General features: G+C 43.6%; 1 protein-coding gene across 4 annotated transcripts in view; it reads right to left on the minus strand.

The window, feature by feature from the left end:
• Positions 1-31: 31 nt before the first annotated feature.
• The window catches only part of CHDH (choline dehydrogenase), a 45,890-nt gene continuing 21,870 nt past the window's right edge, over positions 32-24,051 (minus strand). For all 4 annotated transcript variants that reach the window (XM_047776970.1, XM_047776963.1, XM_047776979.1 and 1 more), the window contains 7 exons: positions 12,307-13,065; positions 11,585-11,736; positions 10,728-10,857; positions 9,450-9,584; positions 7,986-8,128; positions 7,440-7,542; positions 32-3,534 (listed from right to left, as the gene is read on the minus strand). In XM_047776970.1, coding sequence (XP_047632926.1) covers positions 3,116-3,534; positions 7,440-7,542; positions 7,986-8,128; positions 9,450-9,584; positions 10,728-10,857; positions 11,585-11,736; positions 12,307-13,009 — 1,785 coding nt within the window. In that variant the 5' untranslated portion in view covers positions 13,010-13,065 and the 3' untranslated portion in view covers positions 32-3,115. The remainder of the gene's footprint in view (positions 3,535-7,439; positions 7,543-7,985; positions 8,129-9,449; positions 9,585-10,727; positions 10,858-11,584; positions 11,737-12,306; positions 13,066-24,051) is intronic.

Below are 24,051 nucleotides of genomic sequence, written 5' to 3' on the forward strand. Positions count from 1 at the left end.
GATTCAAAAACAGACTCCAGCTATGCCTTCATTGGTTGAAAAAGTTTTTATTTCTCTCAAATGACATTCCTTCCCTACTAGGGACCTAGGAGGGCAGGTGACAGAAGCAGGGCTGGGGCCCTTGATGCCACCAGGGGAACAAGGGTGGTCTTGAGGGCGCCCTGTGGGGACGGTGGCAGGAGGTGTGGTGGGAGAGTTGCCTGGGTCTCAAGACAAGCCCAGTGGAGAAGAGTGTATGCTTTTTCTCATTTTTGAAGAGAAAAGCACCTTGGTATTAGAGCTGATGTTAAGTTTTTCAGTGGAAACAGGAAATGACCTTTGGGTGGAGGAACAAGTTTGGCTAGAGAGAAGATGCTATTTGAATTTATGGAAATGATTCCTGCAGCCTGCATGGGATGCAGAAGGGCTGTACCATAAGGCACCAGAGTCTCACTTGCAGGACCTGCCCTTTACTGGTCACCTGTTGCTCTGATACCATGTGTTCTGGCTCATACTCTACCAGGAAGAACCTTCTGCTGATGCAGCAGCTTAAACACTGGCTTCTTCAAAGGTGTCAGTCTTCCTCAGAGGAGCTCTCAGTCAGGCGCTTTCAACCATTTTGGGGATATGTACACTCTCCCATTTTTGAGGTACTGCAGGCTTTTTGCTTGACCGAGTCTTCCCAGTTTCTTGAGGGGCTAAGTGCTGGCTAGTCTCTGTGCCCAATGGGTCACCCTACGGTGGCTCATCCTCCCCATTCCCGTTGGTACCTTCTTCCCCTCTATGGCTTCCTCAGCCAACGCTTCTCGCTTTCTGAGGTTGGAGGTTCCCCTGTGGCCATGGAACCTTTAGCCAGCCTGCCCAGATGCCCACAGCACTCACCTGTCAGGGCTCAAGTGAGGAACCACCTCAGGTTGGAATATTCTGTCCTGTGTATGAACCCTAACAGCAGTTTTCCTGTTGGGTCCTGGGTATGTGACACTCACCTTCTCCTTTGAAGTGTATTTCTGTGTGTGGCAGTATTGTGAGACGGTAGGGAACAAGGCCTAGTAGCAAGAAGGGGAGAGGGGCCTGGATGCCATCAACCATGCAGGCTCCCCCTCCTGCATGTCATTTCGCTCATCCACAATCACACAAGAACATCAGCCACCGTCTCTGAGGCCGAAGTCACCAGAGAACGCGGAGGTGGCAGACCTGAATGGCCACATCACCTGCCATACCCACACCAGAGGAGGTCAGCGCGGTCACAATCAAGCCTGGGACCCCCACCCCGCCGACGCCTAACGTCACTTTGCGGCCCTTGGAGTGGTGGGGCTGTGCCTCCTGCACTCCCGCTGTTCCTTTGCCCCTGTAGGCAGCAACGAGGCCAAGAAGAGGCCTGTGGGCAGGTGAGGAATCTCTCTAGGAGCAAGAGATCTTGTAGCAGATTTAGAATCTTCTTTCCTGACTCTCCCTTGGCACGCAAAACAAAACAGGCTTACAGATAAGATTAAATAAGAGTCGTAAAGATTTTTAAAGAAGGGAAGGTGAGATGGCTTTCTTCTTTCCACTTTTCTGAAAACCTTTCTCAGAATCATAAATTGCCGCTATTGTCACCTCAATCCACCCTGATCCTGGGTGAAGCCTGAAATGTTACATTTTCTGCCCCTCCTGATTCTGGGCCCAGCAGGACAGCAGGACAGGTTTCTATGTAGCAATTCTTTTTCCTGCCATAGACAGTTTTGGATACAGCTGGTTAGAAAAATCAATCCAAAATGCATTCTGGTTTTCATTACCTTGTAATGACTGTCTGGACAAGACATCCTAGTTCAAAAAGAAGTTACAAGAGTGCATTATTGAATTTTGAGAAGTTTAAAGATGACAGAGCTGTTTTAAATGCTATTTTGTGTCTGTTTTTATCCCACAAACTTTAATCTTTGCTAATGTATTTTTCTTTCACTCAACTGCGTTTTTTTACAGTATTAGGATCACAGTTTTATTTGACTGCTCTTCCTGTCAGTCTGACCGCAGCCTGGTCTGTTGCCATGGACCTTCAGAGAATGAGAATTAGCAGCCATGGCCATAGGTGAGCCCTCTGTCTCTGCAGGCTTCACACAGAGTGGGGCTGGTTATGCAGGTTTGCTCTGGGTATACCAGGTTTCCTTGGCAAAGGGAGAAATCTTCTAAAAATGCAAAATCATGAGAGACACCCCCCCGGCCCCCAGCCAGGTAGTCATGAGGCCATAAAGACCCTTGTCTCCTGGAATTAGGCCCAGCCTTCCTCTCATCAGGCTAATGGTGTTGATAAGAATCAGAGCATCAGAGGAGTTCCCCTTGTGGTGCAGTGGAAACAAATCCAACTGGGAACCATGAGGTTGCAGGTTTGATCCCTGGCCTCAGTCAGTGGGTTATGGATCTGGCGTAGCTATGGCTGTGGTGTAGGCCAGCAGCTGTAGCTCCAAATGGTTGCCCCTGGTCTGGGAACCTCCATATACCATGGGTGCAACCCTAAAAAGCAAAAAAAAAAAAAAAAAAAAAGAATCAGAGCATCAGAGGTGGGTGGGCCGCATGGCCCTTAGAGGGACCCACCTGAACACTGTTCCTGCCATGCTCCAGGAGTGAGGTCATGAAAAGAAAGGAGAAGGATGTGCCTCTCCCAGCAGGTGCTTTCTCTCTGACTAGGGATGCTGGAGGCTTGTCCCGCATCCCAGCCACACTCCACGCTAACTGCAGGGACTTTCAGCCTGAGGGGAGAGGACGCCCCAGCCTCTATGAAGGCACTCTGCTCTTAGAGGGGCTGGCCTACAGAGTGATCCTGGGGGAGAAGCACTTTGTTCAAGTCCTACCAGGCCCCAGGAAGGCAACAAGACCCTGGGTTGAGAGCACCACGGAATACAGAACAAGGATGTGGCTGGAGTTGACCATTCTCCATCAGCATCCCCTCACCTCTGCTGTCCCATGAGAAGGCAGGCAGGAGGGCCTCCCTCAGAGGCCAACAGGGACATGCGGGGAAGAAGGAACCCATTCACTGACCAGTTACTGGTGTCATTTCCTAAAGTATCTGATTCTCAGCCACCGGATCATTACATTCTAAAGCGGGTCAGGAAGGAGCAGTGGGAGCAAAGGCTCTGCTGGGCCTTCTCTGGTGGGGGCGCCCTCAACGCTGGGTAGCTAGAGTCCTCGGCTTGTAGACAGGGACATCCTCATCCCAGAGTGCTGGCCGGCCCCTGATGATGTCGGCGGCCTTCTCTGCAATCATGATGGTGGGGGCGTTCAGGTTGCCGCTGACTACACTGGGCATGATGGACGCATCAACCACCCTGAGGTTTTCCACCCCGAGCACCCTGGTCTGTGGGTCCACCACGGCCATGGGATCAGAGGGCTGGCCCATTTTGCAGGTGCACGACGGGTGGTAGGCACTGTCTGCTTTCGCGCGCACAAAGGCATCTATCTCCTTATCTGATTGGACATGGCTTCCTGGCTGGAGCTCCTTCCCTCGGAATGGTGCCAGGGCTTTCTGGGCAAAAATTTCTCTGGTCAGCCTCACACAATGACGGAAGTCATCAATGTCAGTTTCTGTAAAGGAGAAGAAACAAGTGAGACTCCTCCTCTTACCATGCTGGCCTTGCTGGAAGATTCTCCACTTAGAGAGGTTCAAGAAGCTGCCCCCGGGGACATGGTTCAGGGAAGTGGAGATCCGAGCCACCAGGCCGCCTGTCACCTACCCATTGGCAGTTTACAGGGCAACCAAGCAAAGTCCCATGAAGCCCAAACAGGCAGCTTCCTAGAATGACACAACTTGCCCCAGAGGGCCTGGGTTTAAATCAGGGATCTGCATTTTCTTACCTGTAAAACAGAAATAAGAATGCACACCCTGACAAGCAACTATACACCAATAAAATGGACAACCTAGAAGAAACATACAAATTCTTATAAAGGTAAAACCTTCCAAGACTGAAGCAAGAAGAAACAGAAAAGATGAAGGAAGAATCACAAGTATTAAAACTGAAACTGTGATTGAAAAACTTCCAAAAAACAAAAGTCCAGGAGCAGATGGCTTCACAAGGGAATTCTCCTATTCAAAGAGTTAACACCTAGTCTTCCGAAACGCTTCCAAAATATTGCAGAGGAAGAAATACTTTCAAACTCACCCTATGAGGACATCATCACCCTGAAACCAAAACCAAAGATAGCACAAAAAAAGAAAATTATAGGCCAAGATCACTGATGAACATAGATGCAAAAATCCTCAACAAAATATAGGCAAACTTAACCCAACAATATATTAAAAGGATCACGCACCATGATCAAATGGGATTTATCCCAGGGAAGCAAGGATTCTTCAACATCTGCATATCAATCAGTGTGATAAACCCCATTGCAAACTGAAGAATAAAAACCATATGATCCTCTCAATAGATGCAGAAAAAGCTTTTCACAAAATTCTATACCCATTTTTGATAAAAACCCTCTAGAAAGTAGGCACAAAGGAAACCCGCCTCAACATAATAAAGGCCATACATGACAAAGCCACAGCTAACATACTCAGTTGTGAAAAGCTGAAAGCATTTCTGCTAAGACCAGGAACAAGACAAGGATGTCCACGCTGACCAGTTTATTTATTTTTTTGTCCTTTGTCTTTTTAGGGCAACACCTTTGGCACATGGAGGTTCCCAGACTAGGCATTGAATCCGAGCCGTAGCTGCCGGCCTATGCCACAGCCACAGCAATGTGGCATCCGAGCTGCATCTGCGACCTACACCACAGCTCACAGCAATGCTGGATCCTTAACCCACTGAGTGAGGCCAGGGATCGAACCCACAACCTCATGGTCCCTAGTAGGATTCATTTACGCCATGCCATGACCAGTTTATTCAACAGAGTTTTGGAAGTCCTAGCCATGGCAATCAGAGAAGAAAAAGAAAGAAAAGGAATCCAAATTGGAAAAGAAGTAAAACTGTCACTGTTTGCAGATGACATGAAAATACATATAGAAAATCCTAAAGATGCTACCAGAAAACTGTTTGTTAGAGCTCATCAACGATTTCAGTAAAGTTGCAGGATATAAAATTAATACGGAGAACTCTCTCATTTCTAAACACTAACAATGAAAAACCAGGATGAGAAATTAAGGAAACAATCCAATTTACCATAGCAGCAAAGAGAATGAAATACCTAGGAATAAACCTACCTAAAGAGATAAAAGACCTGTACTCTGAAAACTACAAGACACTGATGAAAGAAATCAAAGATGACACAAACCATGCTCTTGGATTGGAAGAATCAATCTTGTCCAAAATGACTATCCTGCTCAAGACAATCTACAAATTTGATGCAATCCCTTTTAAATTACCAATGACATTCTTCACAGAACTACAACAAACTATTTTAAAATTTGTGTGGAAACACAAAAGACCCTGAATAGCCAAAACAATCTTGGAAAACAAAAATGGAACTGGAGGAATCACATTCCTTGACATCAGACTATATTACAAAACTACAGTCATCAAAATAGTATGGTATGTATCAGTGGAACTCAAAACAAAAATATAGATCAGTGGAAAAGGGTAGAAATTCCAGAAATAAACCCAAGCACTTACAGTCAACTAATCATGGAAAAGGAGGCAAGAACATACGATGGAGGAAAAACAATCTCTTCAACAACTGATACTGGGAAAACTGAACAGCTGCATGCAGAAGAATGAAATTAGAACATTCTCTCACACACATTTAAAAAATCAACTCAAAATGAATTAAAGGCCTAAATGTAAGGCCAAATACTATAAACCACCTAGAGAAATACATAGGCAGAACACTCTTTGATGTAAATTGCAGCAATATCTTTTTTGATCCATCTCAGAGAGTAATGGAAATAAAAACAAAAATAAACCAATGGCACCTAATTAAATGTAAAAACTTCTTCAGAGCAAAGGAAACCACAAACAAAATGAAAAGACAACCCAGAGAATGGGAGAGAAAATCTTTGCAAAGGAAGCGACCAACAAGGGATTAATATCCGAAAGATACAAACATCTCATGCAGATTTATATAAAAAATACAGCCCCTCAAAAAATGGGCAGAAGATCTAAACAGACATTTCTCTAAGGAAGACAGACAGATGGCTCAAAAGCACATGAAAAGATGCACAACATCACTAATTATTAAAGAAATGCAATCCAAACTACAATGAGGTATCACCTTACACTAGTCAGAACGGCCATCATCAAAAAATCCATAAACAATAAATGCTGGAGAAGGTGTGGAAGAAAGGGAACCCTCTAACCCACTGTTGATGGGAATATAAGTTTAGCAACCACTACAGAGGACAACATGAAGGTTCCTTAAAAACTAAAAATAGAATTACCATATGATCCAGCAATCCCACCGCATCTATCTCAAGAAAACCATAATTTGAAAAGATACATTTGAAAAGAACCCCAATGTTCACTACAGCACTATTTATAATAGCCAAGACATGGAAGCAACCTTAATGTCCATCAACAGAGCAATGGATAAAGAAGATGTGGTATAACTACATAATAGAATATTATTCAGCTGTAAAAAAGGACAAAGTAATGCCATTTGCAGGAACATGGATGGGGGCAGAGGTTATCATACAGAGTGAAGTCAGACAAACACAAATATAATATCACCTGTATATGGAATCTAATAAAAATGATACAAAAGAACTTATTTATAAAATAGAAAAAAACTCACAAATTTCAAAACTAATCTTATGGCTATCACAGGGGAAATCATGGCAGGGAGGGAGGAATTAGAATGATAGGAATAACATATGCACACTACTCTATAAAACAGACAACAAGAACCTACTGTATAACACAGGCAAATCTACTTAATAGTTTGCAATAACCTATACAGGAAAAAATAGTTTGTAATAATTCAATATGGGAAAAAAGAATGGATATATGTATAACGGAATCATTTTGGTGTATGCCTGAAACTATCACAACATTGTAAGTCAACTATGCTCCAGTAAAATTATCACATACCACAACTTGGCTGTGAGCCTCCTGTGGGGAATTGCTAGGCAAAACCTGACCTGGTAGTGGATGGTAGGGGCAGAAGATTGAGCATTTGTGCTGTGCGGAAAGAGGCAGGCCCAAGAGTGTAGTTTGCTGTTAGAGGATGCTCACAGGAACAGTAGGAAAAATGCTCTGTGAGCCATCTGGACACAGCCAGATCTCCTCACACCTCCTGGTAGATTGTTCCAAAAGTTGTAAATCTCTCCAACTGTGTCTCCTTACTTTAAGGGACCCAGGGCATGACACAGCAGCATGTGCAAGGTTATAGCCCAGATGCAGTGAAGGAAGGACATAACGTGACCAGTATCTCAAAAATGGGGTCCCAGGGTAAGAGTCAGGGACAGACATGAACCCCATAAAGGCATTCATTCAGCCAATCAATCAATGACCCAACAAGCCCAGGCTTGGGGGAGACAAAGGTGGCTAGTGAATTACCTGTTGACAAGTAGTTGGGTTGAATCACAGGGTGGTCATGGGGGTTGGCACTTCTCAGTTTGAGCCAGCCCACGCTCGTGCTGCGCATGGGCCCGACATGCACCTGGAAGAACCCAGAGGAAATGATGACCTCTATCAACCCCCCCACAACTTGGTCTTTTAGAAAGGCCCCAGGTATCCTGAGCTGGGGGACTCAACACCCAAAGTCAATTAAGAGTGGATACATTTCAGCATCTGCTTGTATCTTAACCACTTTCCTTCTCCCAGGGGATCAAAACCACCTCAATCATCCCTGCCTCTCTGCTTTATATGTGATTGTTCAAAACCTTTGGGGCTAGCAGTCCATTTCCAGTACTGAGGACCCAGAGCACCTGCCCTGAGCTGGGTACAGGTCTCACCTTCCCGTGTGCCAAGGAGCCTGCCTCACTCCATCTCTGGAGCCCCCATTCCCTTCCCTCAGACACCCTGAGCTGCTGGAGGGCAGGGTGCAGGCTTCTGGGGCTCTACCCTGAAGGCCCTGCTGCGACAGTGAGACCACTTGCCCACCTGGTAAGCCTCCTGCTGCGTGGGGACCCGCCCATGGTCGATCACCTGGGATGGCAGGAAGTGGAACTGGATGTCTGGGTGGGGGACCCCAGGCTGGCTCCGGATGAACCCACCTGTTTCCAGATGGGCCGTGGCTCCATACCCTGAGGATCAGAAGATGATGAGGCAGAAGTGCAAGTCTGAACATGACAGGTGGGCCAGCCTTCCCCCTCCCGGGCAGCTCCTTATCTTCCTGACCTGTATTCTGGTGCCTGGACCAGAGTCTTTGACACTGACTGTCCTCTTTCCCCCCAGGTGGGCTCACCCAGCACCAGTGCTTTCAATATCAGCTCCTTGCCAAGGGGCTCCAGCTTTACCACCTCCTCAACTCCACTGCTGCCAACCTGCCTGTAGGTTCCCATGGGCATCCTGAACCCAGCCCGGCCCAACCTCCAGCCCCGGCTGCTCCTCTCAAGAGCAAGGTTAAAGTCAGAAACTCCTCCCTCTTCTCCGTCACCCACCATCAGCCCCGCCAGAAAGTCTCATCAGCTTTACCTCCAAAATCTACTTCATTCCACCTACTCAGCACTACCATCTACACCCCAACCTCCGTCCAAGCCCAGATCACCTAATTGGTGGCTCCAGTGTGTCCTTGCTGGTGCCCAGCCTACTCTGTGCCCCCTGCAGCCTGCCCTTCATACACAGCCCATGACCAAGCTTGCAGCCCTCTTCAATCAACTTCCCACCACTGCTGCCTCCGAGGTGCTACAGTATCCCCAGTCCAACAAATATGTTCTTCAAACACACCAAATGCCTAGCCCCAGGGCCTTTGCACGCATTCTTCCTGCTTCTCAGACCTCCTGCCACCATCCTCTAGTTTAATTAACATCCTGACTGTTCCCTCACTGTACTTAAGACTTAGCTTGTTTCCTTCCATCATCTCCACTAGAGCGTAAACTCCCTGAGAAAACCTGCCTCATTAGCACTTCTCAGGACATAGCACAGCACATGTTAGGTGTGTGAGAAATGCATACTGAGTGAATGAGTTAGATTTCACTGCATCATTTCCTGGCCAAACTCACTACTCTGAGACTCAGCTAGAAACCAAATGGAAAATGCTGAGAAATGGAAGCTGATTCTGCAGTCCAGCACCTAGTGCGTTTTCTCCTGGCCCCCTGGACCTCAGACGGTGTCCAGCACAAGGCCATTCCCATCCACCCACCAGGAAGAGCAGCACCTAGCCCCTGTGAAGTCTCACCCTGGGCAGGCCGTGTTTATCAGGTCTGGTCCTCACACAAGCCTGCCACGCAGGAACTGTTTATCCCTATTTTTTCAGATGGGGAAACCGAGGCTCAGAGAGCTGAGATAAATGGTACAGCTCAGTTTCAAACCAGCAACCTGGGGCTCCAGCCTGTGCTAGGCATCTCTGGAGGGAGACTGTGCTCCCACAGACCATCTCCCAAGGTCATGGATGAACATGCCCACCTGTGAACCTCCAAAGCCACTCCAGGCCAATCTGAACCTTCCTCAAGGGCTTCTGTGCTGAGTGGAGGGTGATGGGGTGGGTGCACGCCTGCTGGATGTATACCTCCAGGTGGTCTTGCAGATTTTGGCCAACTCCTGAAACCAGAGGGAGTGGTGATGAAAATGTCTCCCAAGGGGACTTACCTGGCCTCTCAGGGTCCCCCTTGTTTTAAAATCTTTTTCCCCATCCACTTATCTGCCAGGCCAGCTCCTGCTCATTCCCAGGGACACCATTCTTACACTCCAGGCCAAGTCTGACTGATTCAGACTACACTGATGACTACACTCCAGCTGTTGCCAAAGCTGCCTGCCCTTGACACTCACTCTCAGGGCAGCACCTGTAACCATCCAGGTGCCTTCCTGTCAGCACCCTCCACAAGGGCAGGGCCCTCCCCCTACCCCCTAACCCCAGGGAAAGAGGGAAGCAGGCCCTTCATGTTGTGCATACCCTGCCTGAGCTCATCCAAGGTCAAGGGGACGCTAGGCAGCTCACTGTCATGGACAAGTATGTTCACAAACCTCTTATGATGATGCCTCAAGGCAAAAAGGCCCAGATCTCTGGGAGCTTAGGTTACAAGAGAGGGTGAGAGGGGAGTTCCCCCTGTGGCACAGTGGGTTAAGGATTCAGCATTGTGTCTATGGAAGTGTAGGTTCAATCCCCAGCCTAGAGCGGTGGGTTAAGGATCCAGCATTGCTGTAGCTGTGGCACAAGTTGCAGCTGCAGCTTGGATTTGATCCCTGGCCAGGGGACTTCCATATGCCATGGAGCAGCTGGGAAAGAAGAGAGTGGGCAAGAGGGACAGGGCCCAGCACCGGAGGACATTAGAAAATAAAATCTCTATAAAATAAGTGTTAGGTGTTAGAAGCGCCTTCACACGAAAAGCAGGTCAGGGTAGCCAGTGAGTCCTGAGGATGGAAAACAAAAAGGCCTGGATCCCTGGCTGCCCTGATAACCTGCCTGAGCCTGGCTCAGCAGGCCTCACTGGCAGATGCTCTCTGATAGAGGGGCCCCACTGCTGAGAGGGATGCGATGGCTGGGGAGGGAAGAAAACAACACAAAGGCTGGGGGACCCCCTGGGGTCCAAGTCCAGTGAGGGCACTTTCAGGCTTGTGGGAAGAATGTGATTGGCTCTGATGAGCTCTGACTCCTGTCCCCTCCCCACTGCATGCTGATAAAATATAATAAACTATTTTATTTAGCAGAGCTGCCTCTGGGCGCGGTGGGGGATGGAAGCTCACCAGGAAGGTGGCATACCACTGGGATGCCCAGTTTCTTGAGGTCATCTGCGTTGCCCACACCAGACAACATGAGCAGCTGTGGAGAGTTGATGACACCTCCACTCAGAATCACCTCCTTGCTGGCATAAGCCTGGAAGAGACAGGTGGCCATGAGAGTCACACTTCCCTTCTAGAAAAGCCAGTCACAACCCCAAGAATGTGGCCTTGGCATGGCATACCCTAGTGTTGGGTGAGGATCCTGCTCAGAGGCCCGTGAGCGAGAAAGAGGATGCTCAGGGCACCAATGTGTGAAAGCAGCTCGCACTTGCAGCTATAGCATGTGTGTGAACATAAAGTATAGTTCATACTCTGATACATTCTGCAACAGCCCGGCAGTAACAATGGCCTTAAAAAGAGGACTGTAGAACTTAAATGAGATAAATAAAAGCAGGCGCTCGAACAAGCAGTTTAAATAAACCACGTGGTGAGCCAGACCTTCATGTACGATGCAGAACGATCCTCACATGCTGCCATGTGGAAAACAGCACAATGCAGAAATAGGGAATGTGATCACTTGTATGGGTTTTAAAGCCTCTCATAAATTATCAATTTCTGGACAGGTGTGGAAAACAGTAGCAGACAGAGGTTCATGGGGACACTCACGCCAGGGTACCATGGGCCCTTTGCAGGTGGATGGATTGGGGCTTCCTCACCTCTGCCAGGCTACTGCTTCCTGAAAGGCCCTGGGGACAGTCTTTCCCCACTGTGCTGATGGGGACAAGAGCATGACTCCTGTCCACAATGAGCACAACCACGGGGTCACTGCCCGTTCCCTCCCTTCCATGTGAGCTGCACACCTCTGGAGATAATTCACTCACCCTGTGGCTCTGGCCATTCTTGATATACTCCACACCCACTGCACGGGTGCCTTCAAATAGCACCCTACTCACAAGCGTCCGGGCCTCAGCTGTGAGGTTGGGGCGACTCAGTGCTGGGTGCAGGTATGCACAAGCCGTGCTCCAGCGCTTGCCTGCGGGACAATGCAAAGAGATCAGGCTCAGTCTCTGCCTGATCCCAGGGCACCGACAGTGCAGGGCCAAGTGAGTAAGAACTAGAAAAAGAGGGGATGTGCCCTTCCCCTGACCGTGCAAGCTCTGGCTTCAAAGTAAAGCTGAGACCAAAACACCCTGCCCGGCTGAAATCCATGTCCAGATGCAGGTCAGAAAACATCCTTCACCCTCAACAGGAGGACAGAGACCAGGGTCTCTGATAACAAGGTGAGAGCCCCGGGTCCACTATGGACCTGTGAGCAAAGCCTGGCACTGCTCTGTGCCTCAGCTTCCCTATCTGTAAGTCTCTAAAACTGGGGGCTGTGTGGCTGGAGAGCTGACTCTCCATTATCCACACCAAGAAGGCCAGAGGCCCAGAGAATGCCCAAGCAATGCAGTATTCTGTGGCCTGTCAATCTCCTCCACTTTACAATAGCCCCAGTCTGTCCACACTTACTGACCATGACAGGTGTGGGCAGGAGGGACAGGGCTGTGATAGAGCAGCCTTTTGTTTTGAAAGGAGGAACCCGGGAGATGGGGAATCATGCTACCTTTGTGGATGGTCATGTCCATCCAGCCGAAGCCCTCCTGCTGGAAGCCATTCATGTCTTCAGTGAAGGGGTAACCAGCCTGCTGCGCCGCCTCCAAGAATGCGTGGTGCAATGGGTGGCCGCTCTTGCCCCGGGACACATGCAGGGGCCCGTCACCACCGCGGTACCTGCCAGCGCCCAACTCATGCGTCTGCGCCTTGCGGAAGTAAGGCAGGCAGTGTGCATAGTCCCAGCCGGCCGCACCCTCCCGCTGCCAGCGCTCGTAGTCCTCTGCGTGCCCGCGGACATAAACCATGGCGTTGAGTGATGATGAGCCGCCCCAGACCCGGCCCCGCGGCCAGTACAGCACCCGGCTGTCTAGGCCCGGCTGCGGCTCTGTGTGGTAGCACCAGTTGTACCTGTCATCGCACAGGTTGTCCACGAGGGCTGCGGGCATGTGGATCTTCCATAGGAGCCGCTTGCTCCCTGCGTACAAGTCCTTGGGCCCGGCCTCCAGCAGTAGCACGCGCTCATCCGGATCCTCTGAGAGTCGGTTAGCCAGCACGCAGCCGGCGGAGCCTGCACCCACCACCACGTGGCTGTACTCACCCCCACTGCAGGAGCCAGCACTGGCCAGAGTATGGATGCCCCGGGGCCCGTGTGGCCCCAAGGCACCCCATGGGCCCAGGCGCCCTAGCTTCCAGCCTTGTAGGATGCACCTCATGCTTCCAGCCTAAGTCCTCTTATATCCACAGAGGGGTATGTGATGATTCACTTTTCCTAAAAAAGAAAAAGAAGCTTTGAAAAGTTAACTTGACATGCCCATGCACAATCAGCCCAAAGCTGGAGCAGCCACCCTGGAGCAGCAAAAGGCCCCTGCCCACTGGCCAGGTACCTGCCCAGCACTGGGTGGGGCAGACCTGGCTGGCAAGTCCCACCCTGGGGCACTAGGAGGAGTAAGCAGAAGCACAAGCAGGAAGAGTAGTCCTTAGGGATCTATGCCAGGACTGACAAGCACAGGGCTGGGGGCACAGGAGAAAGGCCCCTCCCCAAACTTGGGGACATCCCCATAAAGGCTTCTCTGTGACTTACGCACAGACCTAGAGGTGAAGCAGGCATCTACCTGCTGGAAAGCAGGGGCAATAAGAGTTTTCCAGGTTTGCCCTCACTCCTCATCCATTCAAGACAGTTGCTAAGCCCCTACGGTGTGCCAGGCACCATTTTGTCTCTAGCAGTACTCAGAGAACAAGACATCTGCACTCAAAACTGATGGTCTAGGGCCAGTAAGGTCAGAGTGATGGGCTGGAGACCACAGAGCTCTTTGATCTGAGGGCCACAGACTGTACCACAGGGCTTTTCAGCAGGGATGGGGTCAGAGCTACAGTCTTTAAAGATCACTCTGTTGAGTGCTGGAGTTTGAACAAGTGCCAATAGCTTCTGGGGGGGATCTTTCCCAACAATGTTCCTATCAATCCCAACACACTCAGTGCACAGAGGTGAAGAGCCAGGATATCCCATTAAGACCTCCACTGACGCAGGAAGCTCTGAGAAAGCACCATGCATGAGGTCTTGGGCACACAAGGCCTGCCCAGGACCAAGGCTGAAAACAAAGAATTCTCAAAAAACCCCAATGAATCCCACTCCCCACCCCTGCTCCATGATCCTGCACCAAGTAATGACAGCAGCCTATCACTGGAGTCAGGCTAAGAGGTAAGAGTGGAGGGAAAGATTCCCACCCACCCCTATACCTGATTCCTGCAGGTACAATAGAAAGAGGCAGCAGGGCCTCCTAATAACTAAATCTGAAGCAGGAAATCTGAGAGGAACGTTCCAATGCTCCAGGCCTCATGCTAGCATAAGGTAGAGGCAGTCCTGCTCAATTCCCAACTGTGTAGACTCAAGAGTCCACACTGAAGACCTTTTCTAGGCATAATAACTATTTACCTCAATCCCTACTATCGTTCTACACACAAGGTCATGCACTCAATAAAAAAAGAGAATAGATATGAAACAATAAAAATAATGACTCATTTTAAATAAATAAAGGAGGTAACAGAACCAGACCAAAGGGTGACCCATCCAGATGTTAGAACTATCCAACAAAGATTTTAAAATAACCAACTTTAACTTTTAAAAGATCTAATTGAAAAGGTGGACAACATGTTGAGCAGATAGGAAACTTTAGCAAAAAGGTGGCAACTATTAAAAAGGCATAAACAGAACTACTGAAAATAAAAAATATATTATCAGAGATGAACAGTCTGACTGGAAACAGCAGAGCAAAGAATAAGTGAAACTGAACATTAGTTAATAGAACTTATTCAAGCGGTAATATAAAGAAAAGAAATAGTGAAAGGAAGAGAGAACAAAAGATCTGGGAGCTATGGAATGATATGAAACTAAAATAGAGACAACTGGAAAGGAGAAAAAGGGATAAAGGGAAAAAAGAAGAGGGAGAGAGAGGAGGGGAAAAGGGAGAAGGGGAGAGACGGGAAGAAAAGGACAGAGGGAGAACAGGGAGAAAAGATATCAAAAGAGGTAATTGTTGAGATTTTCCCAAAATTAATCCAAGACAAAACACCACGGATTCAAGAAGGTTAGAGCATCCCAAGCAAGATCATTACAAAGAGAAACACATCTAGGTACATCACAGTAAAATGCTTAAATCCCAGGAGAAAATCATCAAAGCAGCCAGCCAAAAAAAGAAACACTATATACAGAGGAATAAACTTAAGAGTGGTTGAAAATTTCTCATCAGAAAACATGAAATCCAGTCTACGGTCATACCATCCTGAACGCACCTGATCCCGTCTGATCTCAGAAGCTAAGCAGGGTCGGGCCTGGTTAGTACTTGGATGGGAGAAAACATGAAATCCAGAAGATAATGGAATGACAAATTTAAAGTAGGAGGAAAAATAATAAATAGAATTCTTTATACCCAGTAAATATATCTTTCAAATATTAAGAGAAATAGACATATTCAGAGAAACAGAAGCTGAGATTTATTTACTGCCTATTGGATCTTCTCTGCAAGATATATTAAAGTAATTTCTTCAGGCAAAAGGAGTATGATACCAGATAAAAATTTCAATCTACACAAAGAAAGGAAGAGCAATGGAAATGGTAAAAATTGTGAATGTATTAGTTTCTTATGGCTGCTCTAACAAATTACCACAAACTTGGTGGCTTAAAACAATACACATTTATTTTCTTACAGTTCTGGAGGCCAGAGTCTGAAATCAATTTCACTGGAGTAAAGTCAAGGTGTTGGCAGGGCTGGTTGCTTCTAGAAGCTCCCTTGAGGAGACTGTTTCCTTGCCCTTTCTGGATTCTAGGGACCACTTGCTTTCTTTAGCTAGTAGCCCTCTCCTTGCAACGCTGAAACCTCTTGATTTTGTCATCACATCTCCTATTTCTGTAGTGGTATCTCCTTACAGATACTTGTGATTACATCATTGGGGTCACTTGGATAATCCAGAATATTTTCTCCATCTCAGCATTTTGAATCTCATCTGTAAAGTCCCTTTCACCACATAAGGTATCATAGTCATAGACTCTAGGGTTAGGACATGGCTGTCATGGACAGGGGGGTGGGGAGGCATTATTAAGCCTTTCACATTGGGTAAATACAATACAACTCTCCCTATATTTTTAAATTCTTTAGAATATAAATTGACAATCTAAAGCAAAAGTATTAAAATACACTACAAAGATCATAATATATGTAACTTAAAATGTGTATTACAACAATAGCAAAAAGAATGAGGGGGGAGAAATAAACATATTTTATAAGGTTTTTATACCATACATCAAGAGGTATATTATTTGAAAGTATGCTGTGATAAGTTAAAGATACATATTGTACACCCTAGCACAGCACAACCACTAAAAAAAATCAATAAAGAATTATAGCTAATAACTCAATAATGGAGATAAGTATAATTATATAAAATATTCAGAAGAGGTAGAAGAAACCAAGAAGACAGGGGACAAATAAAGAGCAAATAGCAAAATGGCAGATTTAAATCCAACCATGTCAGTAACTACATGAAGTATAAATAGTCTATACACTCCAATTAAAATGCAAAGATTGTCAAATGGGATTTAAAAAAAGACTCAAATATATGCTAACTGCAAAAAAGAAAACCCACTTTGTAAAGGCATAAGTAACAAATAAGAAAATGCAAAAAAGATATACTACATAAACACGAACAAAAAAGAAAGTGACTACATTAATACCACACAATGCAGACTTCAGTACCAAGAATATTACCAAGGTTTAGAAGACATTTCAAAATAATAAAGGGGTCAATTTATCATAAAGACAAAACTATTCTAAGTAGGGATGTGCCTAATAGAGCTTCAGAATCATGAAGCATAAATTGATAAAACTGAAAGGAGCAATGAATATATACAATTATACTTAGAGATTTCAGCACTCCCTGAGAGAACAATAGATAAAACTACTAGACAAAAAGCCCATAAGAATATAGAAAACTTAAACAAAATTATGAATTAAGCTGATCTAATTAACACTTAGTACTGAACATCCAAACAGCAGAATACATGTCCTTTGCAAGTGCACATCACCAAGACAGACCTTATTCTGGGCCATAATAAAAATTTCAACAAATTTAAAAGGACCAATATGCTGCTATAAAGCATGTTCTCTGACCACAAAAAAATTGACTTAGGGATAAATAATTAAAATATATCTGGAAAACCACTAAATATCAAAAAAAAAAAAAATTAAACAACGTACTTTTAAATAACCCCTGATTCAAAGAAGAAATCACAAGAGAAGTTAGCAAGTTTTTTAACTGAATGAAAATGAAAACACAACAAAGATGCGTGTGATGCAGGCAAGCACTGCTTTGAGGGAAATACATAGCATTAAAATGCATACATTAGAAAGGTCAGATCTCAAATTGATGACCTACACTTTCACCTTTAAAAAATCAGAAAAAAGAAAATTCGTCTCACAGGGATCAGAAAAAAATAAACAAAATAGCAGAAATCAATAAGTTTGAAAACAAATTTTAAAATAGAAAATAATTAATAAAACTAAAATATGTTTTTTAAGAAAATTACTAAACCTCTACCCAGGCAGAGAACAGAAGATAACACAAATGACTAACACTGGCAATGACAGAGGAAACATCCTACATATTCTGCAGAAAATAATCCAAAAATTTATATGGAACCACAAATAAACCAGAATTGCCAAAGCAATCCTGAGAAACAAAAACCAAGCAGGAGACATAACTCTTTCAGACTTCAAGCAATATTACAAAGCCACAGTCATCAAGACAGTATGGTACTGGTACCAAAACAGACATACAGACCAATGGAAGAGAATAGAGAATGAAGAAATAAACCCTGATACCTATGGTCAATTAATCTTTGACAAAGGAGGCAAGAACATGAAATGGGAAAAAGACAGTTTATTAAGAAAGAATTGCTGGGAAACCTGGACAGCTGCATGCAAAGCAATGAAACTAGAACACACCCTCACACCATGCACAAAAATAAACTCAAAATGGCTGAAAGATTTAAATATAAGACAAGACACCATCAAACTCCTGGAAGAGAACATAGGCAAAACATTCTCTGACATCAACCTTATGAATATTTTCTCAGGTCAGTCTCCCAAAGCAATAGAAATAAAAGCAAAAATAAATCAATGGGACCTAATCAAACTTTTGCACAGCAAAGGAAACCCAAAAGAAAACAAAAAGACAACTTACAGAATGGGAGAAAATAGTTTCAAATGATGCAACTGACAAGGGCTTAATCTCTAGAATATACAAGCAACTTATACAACTCAACAGCAAAAAAACCAACAACCCAATGGAAAAATGGGCAAAAGACCTGAATAGACATTTATCCAAGGAAGATAAACAGATGGCCAACAAGTGCATGAAAAAATGCTCAACATTCCTGATTATTAGAGAAATGCAAATCAAAACTACCATGAGATACCACCTCACACCAGTCAGAATGGCCATCATTAATAAGTCCACAAATTACAAGTGCTGGAGGAGTTGTGGAGAAAAGAGAACCCTCCTGCACTATTGGCGGGAATCTAAGCTGGTACAGCCACTATGGAGAACAGTATGGAGGTACCTTAGAAATCCATTCACAGAACTACCATATGATCCAGCAATCCCACTCTTGGGCATATATCCAGAAAAAACTATCCTTAAAAAAGACACATGCACCCACATGTTCATTGCAGCTCTATTCACAATAGCCAAGACATGGAAACATCCCAAATGTCCACTAACAGACAACTGGATTAGGAAGATGTGGTACATATACACAATGGAATACTACTCAGCCATAAAAAAGAACAAAATAATGCCATTTGCAGCAACATGGATGGAACTAGAGACTCTCATACTGAGCGAAATATGTCAGAAAGAGAAAGACAAATACCATATGATATCACTCATATCTGGTATCTAATATACAGCACGAACAAACCTTTCCACAGAAAAGAAAATCATGGACTTGGAGAATAGACTTGTGGTTGCCCAGGGGGAGGGGGAGGGAGTAGGAGGGATTGGGAGCTTGGGGTTGACGGATGCAAACTATTGCTCTTGGAATGGATTTACAATGAGATCCTGCTGTGTAGCATTGAGAATTATGTTTAGATACTTACAACACAGCACGACAATGGGAGAAAAAATTATATATGCATGTATGTGTAACTGGGTCCCCATGCTGTACAGTGGGGGAAAAAAAAGTGTGTTGAGGAAAATAACAATAAAAAATAAATTTAAAAAAAGACTATTATGACAACATTTGATAATTAAGATAATATGGATATATTTCTTGAAAGATAGATTATCAATAAAGCTCACTCAAGAAGAACTATATAACCTAAATAGCTGTATGTATTTGTTAAAGAAATTGAATTCATAATTTGTATTCTTCCCACAAAGAAAACTCTAGACTACATTGGTAAAAGCTAAGAAACAGTCAAGATGGAACAACACCAATTCTTCAGACAAAGTAACTTTTCTGATCACAAATGGAATTAAACTAGAAATATCAGAAGGAAAACTGGAAAATTCACAAATACATGGACATTAAATAACACACTCTTTAAAAACCAATATATTAAAGAAGAAATAACAAGGTAAATTAGGAAATACTTTAAGACAAATGAAATAAAATTTTTGAGACAATCAAGACAGTGGAGCAGCAGGACATGAAGCTCACCTCACCAGCAAATACATCAAAAGTACTTCTACATGTGGAATGATTCTCACAGAAAATCTCCTGAACACTGGCAGAAGACCTCAGACTAAGAACAAGAAAATCTCCACATAACTAGATAGGACAAAAGAAAAAACTGAGAAAAGAAGTGAGAAAAGACAAGGATGCTCACTCTTACCACTCTTATTCAACATAATACAGAAAGTCCTACACAGAAATCAGACTATAAAAAGAAATGAAAGGAATCCAAATTGGACGGGAAAAGGTAAAATCATCACTATTTACAGATGACATGATACTATATCTATAGATAACCCTAAGAACTCTACGCAAAAACTACTCTATCTGATCAACAAATTCATCAAAGTAGCAGGAAAGAAGATTAGCATTCAAATTGATTGCATTTCTATATACTAAACATGAATTATCATAAAAAGAATATTAAAAAACAATACATTTTGGAGTTCCCGTTGTGGCTCAGTGGTTAATGAATCCGACTAGGAACCATGAGGTTGTGGGTTCGATCCCTGGCCTTGCTCAGTGGGTTAAGGATCTGGTATTGCCGTGAGCTGTGGTATAGGTCGCAGATGCAGCTCAGATCTAGCACTGCTGTAGCTGTGGCAGAGGCCGGCAGCTACAGCTCCGATTCGACCCCTAGCCTGGGAACCTCCACATGCCATGGGAGCGGCCTTAGAAAAGGCAAAAAGACACACACGCACACACAGAAAAATTTTAAAATAGCACCCCCCAAAAAATAAATAAATAAATCTGAATAAACCTGAAAGACTTGTGCACCGAGAACTCTAAAATATTAAATAAAGGAAATTGAAGATGATTTACATAAATGAAAAGACATCCCATGCTCTTGGATTGGAAGAATTAGAATGGTTTAAATGGCCATACTACCCAAAGAAATCTACAAATTTAATGTGATCCCTATCAACTTACTCATGACATTTTCCATAGAACTAGAACAAATTAAAAAAAAAAAAAAAAACTAGAACAAATAATCCTAAAATTTATATGGAAACTTAAAATACCCAAAATTGCCAAAGCAAGCCTGAAAAAAAAAAAGAACAAAGTTGGAGGCCTAACCCTCTCAAACTTCAGATAATACAACAAAGCTACAGTTATCAAACAGCATCGTACTGGCACAAAAATAGACATATGGATCAAAGGAAGTAAGTAGAGCCCAGAAAGGAACCCACACACCTATGCTTAATTAATTTCAACAAAGAAGGCAAGAATATCCAATTGGAAAAAGACAGTTTCTTTGGCAAGTGGTGTTAGGAAAGTTAAACAGCTGCATGTAAATCAATGAAACTAGAACATATCCTTTCACCATACACAAAAATAAACTCAAAATGCTTTAAGGCTTTAACATAAGACATGACACCACAAAACTCCTGGTTTTAGAAGAGACCATAAGCAAAACATTCTCTGAATAAACTGTACAAATGTATAGTCTCCCAAGACAGTAGAAATAAAAAACAAAAATAAACCAATGGGACCTAATCAAACTTACAATCTTTTGCACAGCAAAGGAAATCATAAACAAAACAGAAAAAACTGAAAAGACAACCTCCAGAACAGGAAAAAACATTTGCAAATCATGCAACCAACAAGGGCTTAATCTCCAAAATATACAAACAACTCATACAACCAAAAACAAGAAAACAAATGACCCAATCAAAAAATGGGCAGAAGACCTAACTGTGCATTTCTCCAAAGAAGACATACAGATGGCCAGTAGGCACATGAAAAGATGCTCAATGTCACTAGTTAGCACAGAAATGCAAAACAAAGATACAAGGAGGTAGCACCTCGTACTGGTCAGAACAGCCACCATTAATAAGTCTACGAATAACAAATGCTGGCAAGGATGTGGAGAAAAAGGAACCCTTCTATCCTGTTGATAGGAATGTAGGTACAATCACTATAGAAAACAGTATGGAGGTTCCTCAGAAAATTGAAAAAAGAATTACCATATGATCCAGCAATCCCATTCCTGGGCATATATCTAGACAAAACTATCATTCAAAAAGATACATTCACTCCTTTGTATATAGCAGCACTATTCACAACAGCCAAGGCATGGAAACAACTTAAAATGTCCATCAACAGATGAATGAATTAAGATGTGGTACATATGTACAATGGAATACTACTCATCCCTAAAAACCCCAAAATAATGCCATTCACAGCAACATGGATGCAACTAGAGATCATCATACTAAGTGAAGTAAGTCAGAAAGAGAAAGACAAATAACATATACTGCTTATACATGGAATCTAAAATATGGCACAGGATTTCCTGTTGTGGTGCAGCAGAAACGAATCTGATTAGGAATGATGAGGCTGCGGGTTCGATCCCTGGCCTTGCTCAGTGGCTTAAGGATCTGGCGTTGCTGTGAACTGTGGTGTAGGTCGCAGACAAGGCTTGGATCCTGTGTTGCTGTGACTGTGGTGTAGGCCAGTGGCTGCAGCTCCAATTCGACCCCTAGCCTGGGAACCTCCATATGCTGCAGGTATGGCTCTAAAAAGCAAAAATATTAAAATAAAATAAAATATGGTACGAACCTAGCCAATATTCTGTGATAAGCTACATGGGAAAAGAATCTGAAAGAGAATGGATGTGTGTATATGTACAACTGAATCACTTTGTCATACAGCAGAAATTATCACAACATTGTAAATCAACTATACTTCAATAAAACTTTTAAAAATGAAAAAACTATAAAAAATAAAAATGTGGCACAAATAAAGCTGTCTACAAAACAGAAACTGACTCTAGGATATAGAGAATGCACTTGTGGTTCCCATCGGAGAAGAGGTTGGGAGAGGGACAGAGTGACAGGTTGGGTTTAGTAGATGTAAGCTATTATACATGGAAGGGATAAACAGTAAGGTCCTACTGTATAGCACAGAGAACTATATTCAATGTTCTGTGATAAACCATACAGAAAAGATTATTTTAGAATGAGAGTGTAGGAGTTCCCTGGCAAGTTAAGGATCTGGTATTGTCACTGCTGTGGAGCAGGTTCAATCCCTGGCCCAGGAAATTACACTGAATCAAGTTAATGTACACCAGAAATTAACACAACATTGTAACTCAACTACACTTCAATTTTTAAAAAATCTAATACTGAAAATGAAAAGTAAAACTGCAACATAACAAAACTTCACAAATGCAGCAAAAGCAGTGCTAAAAGAGGAAATTTATAGTTGTAAATGCTTACGTTAAAAACGAAGAAAAGAGCTCAAAAAATAACGTAACTTTACATCATAAGGAACTAGAAAAAGATGGGCGAACTAAACTCAAAGCTAGCAGAAGGAAGGAAATAATAAAGATTTAAGCCGAGATAAATGAAATAAAGAACAGAAAAACAATAGACAAAGTCAAGCCAAAAGTTGGGTCTTAAGAAAAAAAAAAAAAATTTGACAAACTTTTAGGTAGACTGACTAAGAAAAAAAGTTGAATACTCAAATTAGTAAAATCAGAAATTTAAGGAATTCCTGCTATGACTAGTGGGTTAGGAACCTGACTGCAGCAGCTCAAGTAGCTCTGGAGGCATGGGTTTGATCCCCAGCCTGGTGCTGTGGGTTAAAGCACCCTGCATTGCTGCAGCTGCAGCACTAGTCACAGGTGCAGCTCAAATTTGGTCCCTGGCCTGGGGACTTCCATATACAGTGGGTGTGTCCATTAAAAAAAAAAAGAAATTTAAAGTGGGGCCATCACTACTGATTTTACAGATATGATAAAGATTAAAAGAAAGTACTGTGAACAACTGTATACCAACAAATTGGATAACCTATAGACAAATAGCCAGAAATACATCATCTACCAAAACTGAATCATGAAGAAATAGAAAATTTGAATAAATATGAGTAATTGGCAAGGAGATAGAATCAATAATCCAAAACCTCCCCAAAAAGAAAAACCCTGGATAAAATGGCTTCACTCATGAATTCTACCAAACATTTATACGATTAACATCAATCCTTCTCAAATTCTCCCCCCAAAATTGAAGAGGAGGGCAAGTTTCCTAACTCATTATATGAGCCAAGCATTAACCAGATAGCAAAGTCAAAGACCCTAACAAGAAAACTATAAACCAGTATCTCTTATGAATACTGATGTAGAAATTCTCAACAAAATACAAGAAAACTGAATTCATCAGTGTTTTAAAAAGGATTGTGCACTGTGACCGGGTGGAATTTATCCCAGGAGTACAAATATTGCTTAACAAATGAAAATCAATCAATATAATCTACCACATTAATAGACTGAAGGAATAAAATCCATATAATCATCTCAGTTGGGCAGAAAAAGTATCTGACAAAATTGAATGCCCTTTCATGACAAAAACACTCAGTAAACACGGAATAGAATAAAACTCTTCAATATGATAAAGCCCACATATGAAAAACCCTCAGCTAACATCATACTCAATGGTGAAAAACTAAAATCTTTCCCCTAAAATCTGGAAGACACTTTTGCCACTTCTATTCAACATAGTACTGGAAGTTCTTGCCAGAGAA

The sequence above is a fragment of the Phacochoerus africanus genome, chromosome 1 (assembly GCF_016906955.1).
Source record: "Phacochoerus africanus isolate WHEZ1 chromosome 1, ROS_Pafr_v1, whole genome shotgun sequence".
NCBI classification, from domain to species: Eukaryota; Metazoa; Chordata; class Mammalia; order Artiodactyla; family Suidae; genus Phacochoerus; species Phacochoerus africanus.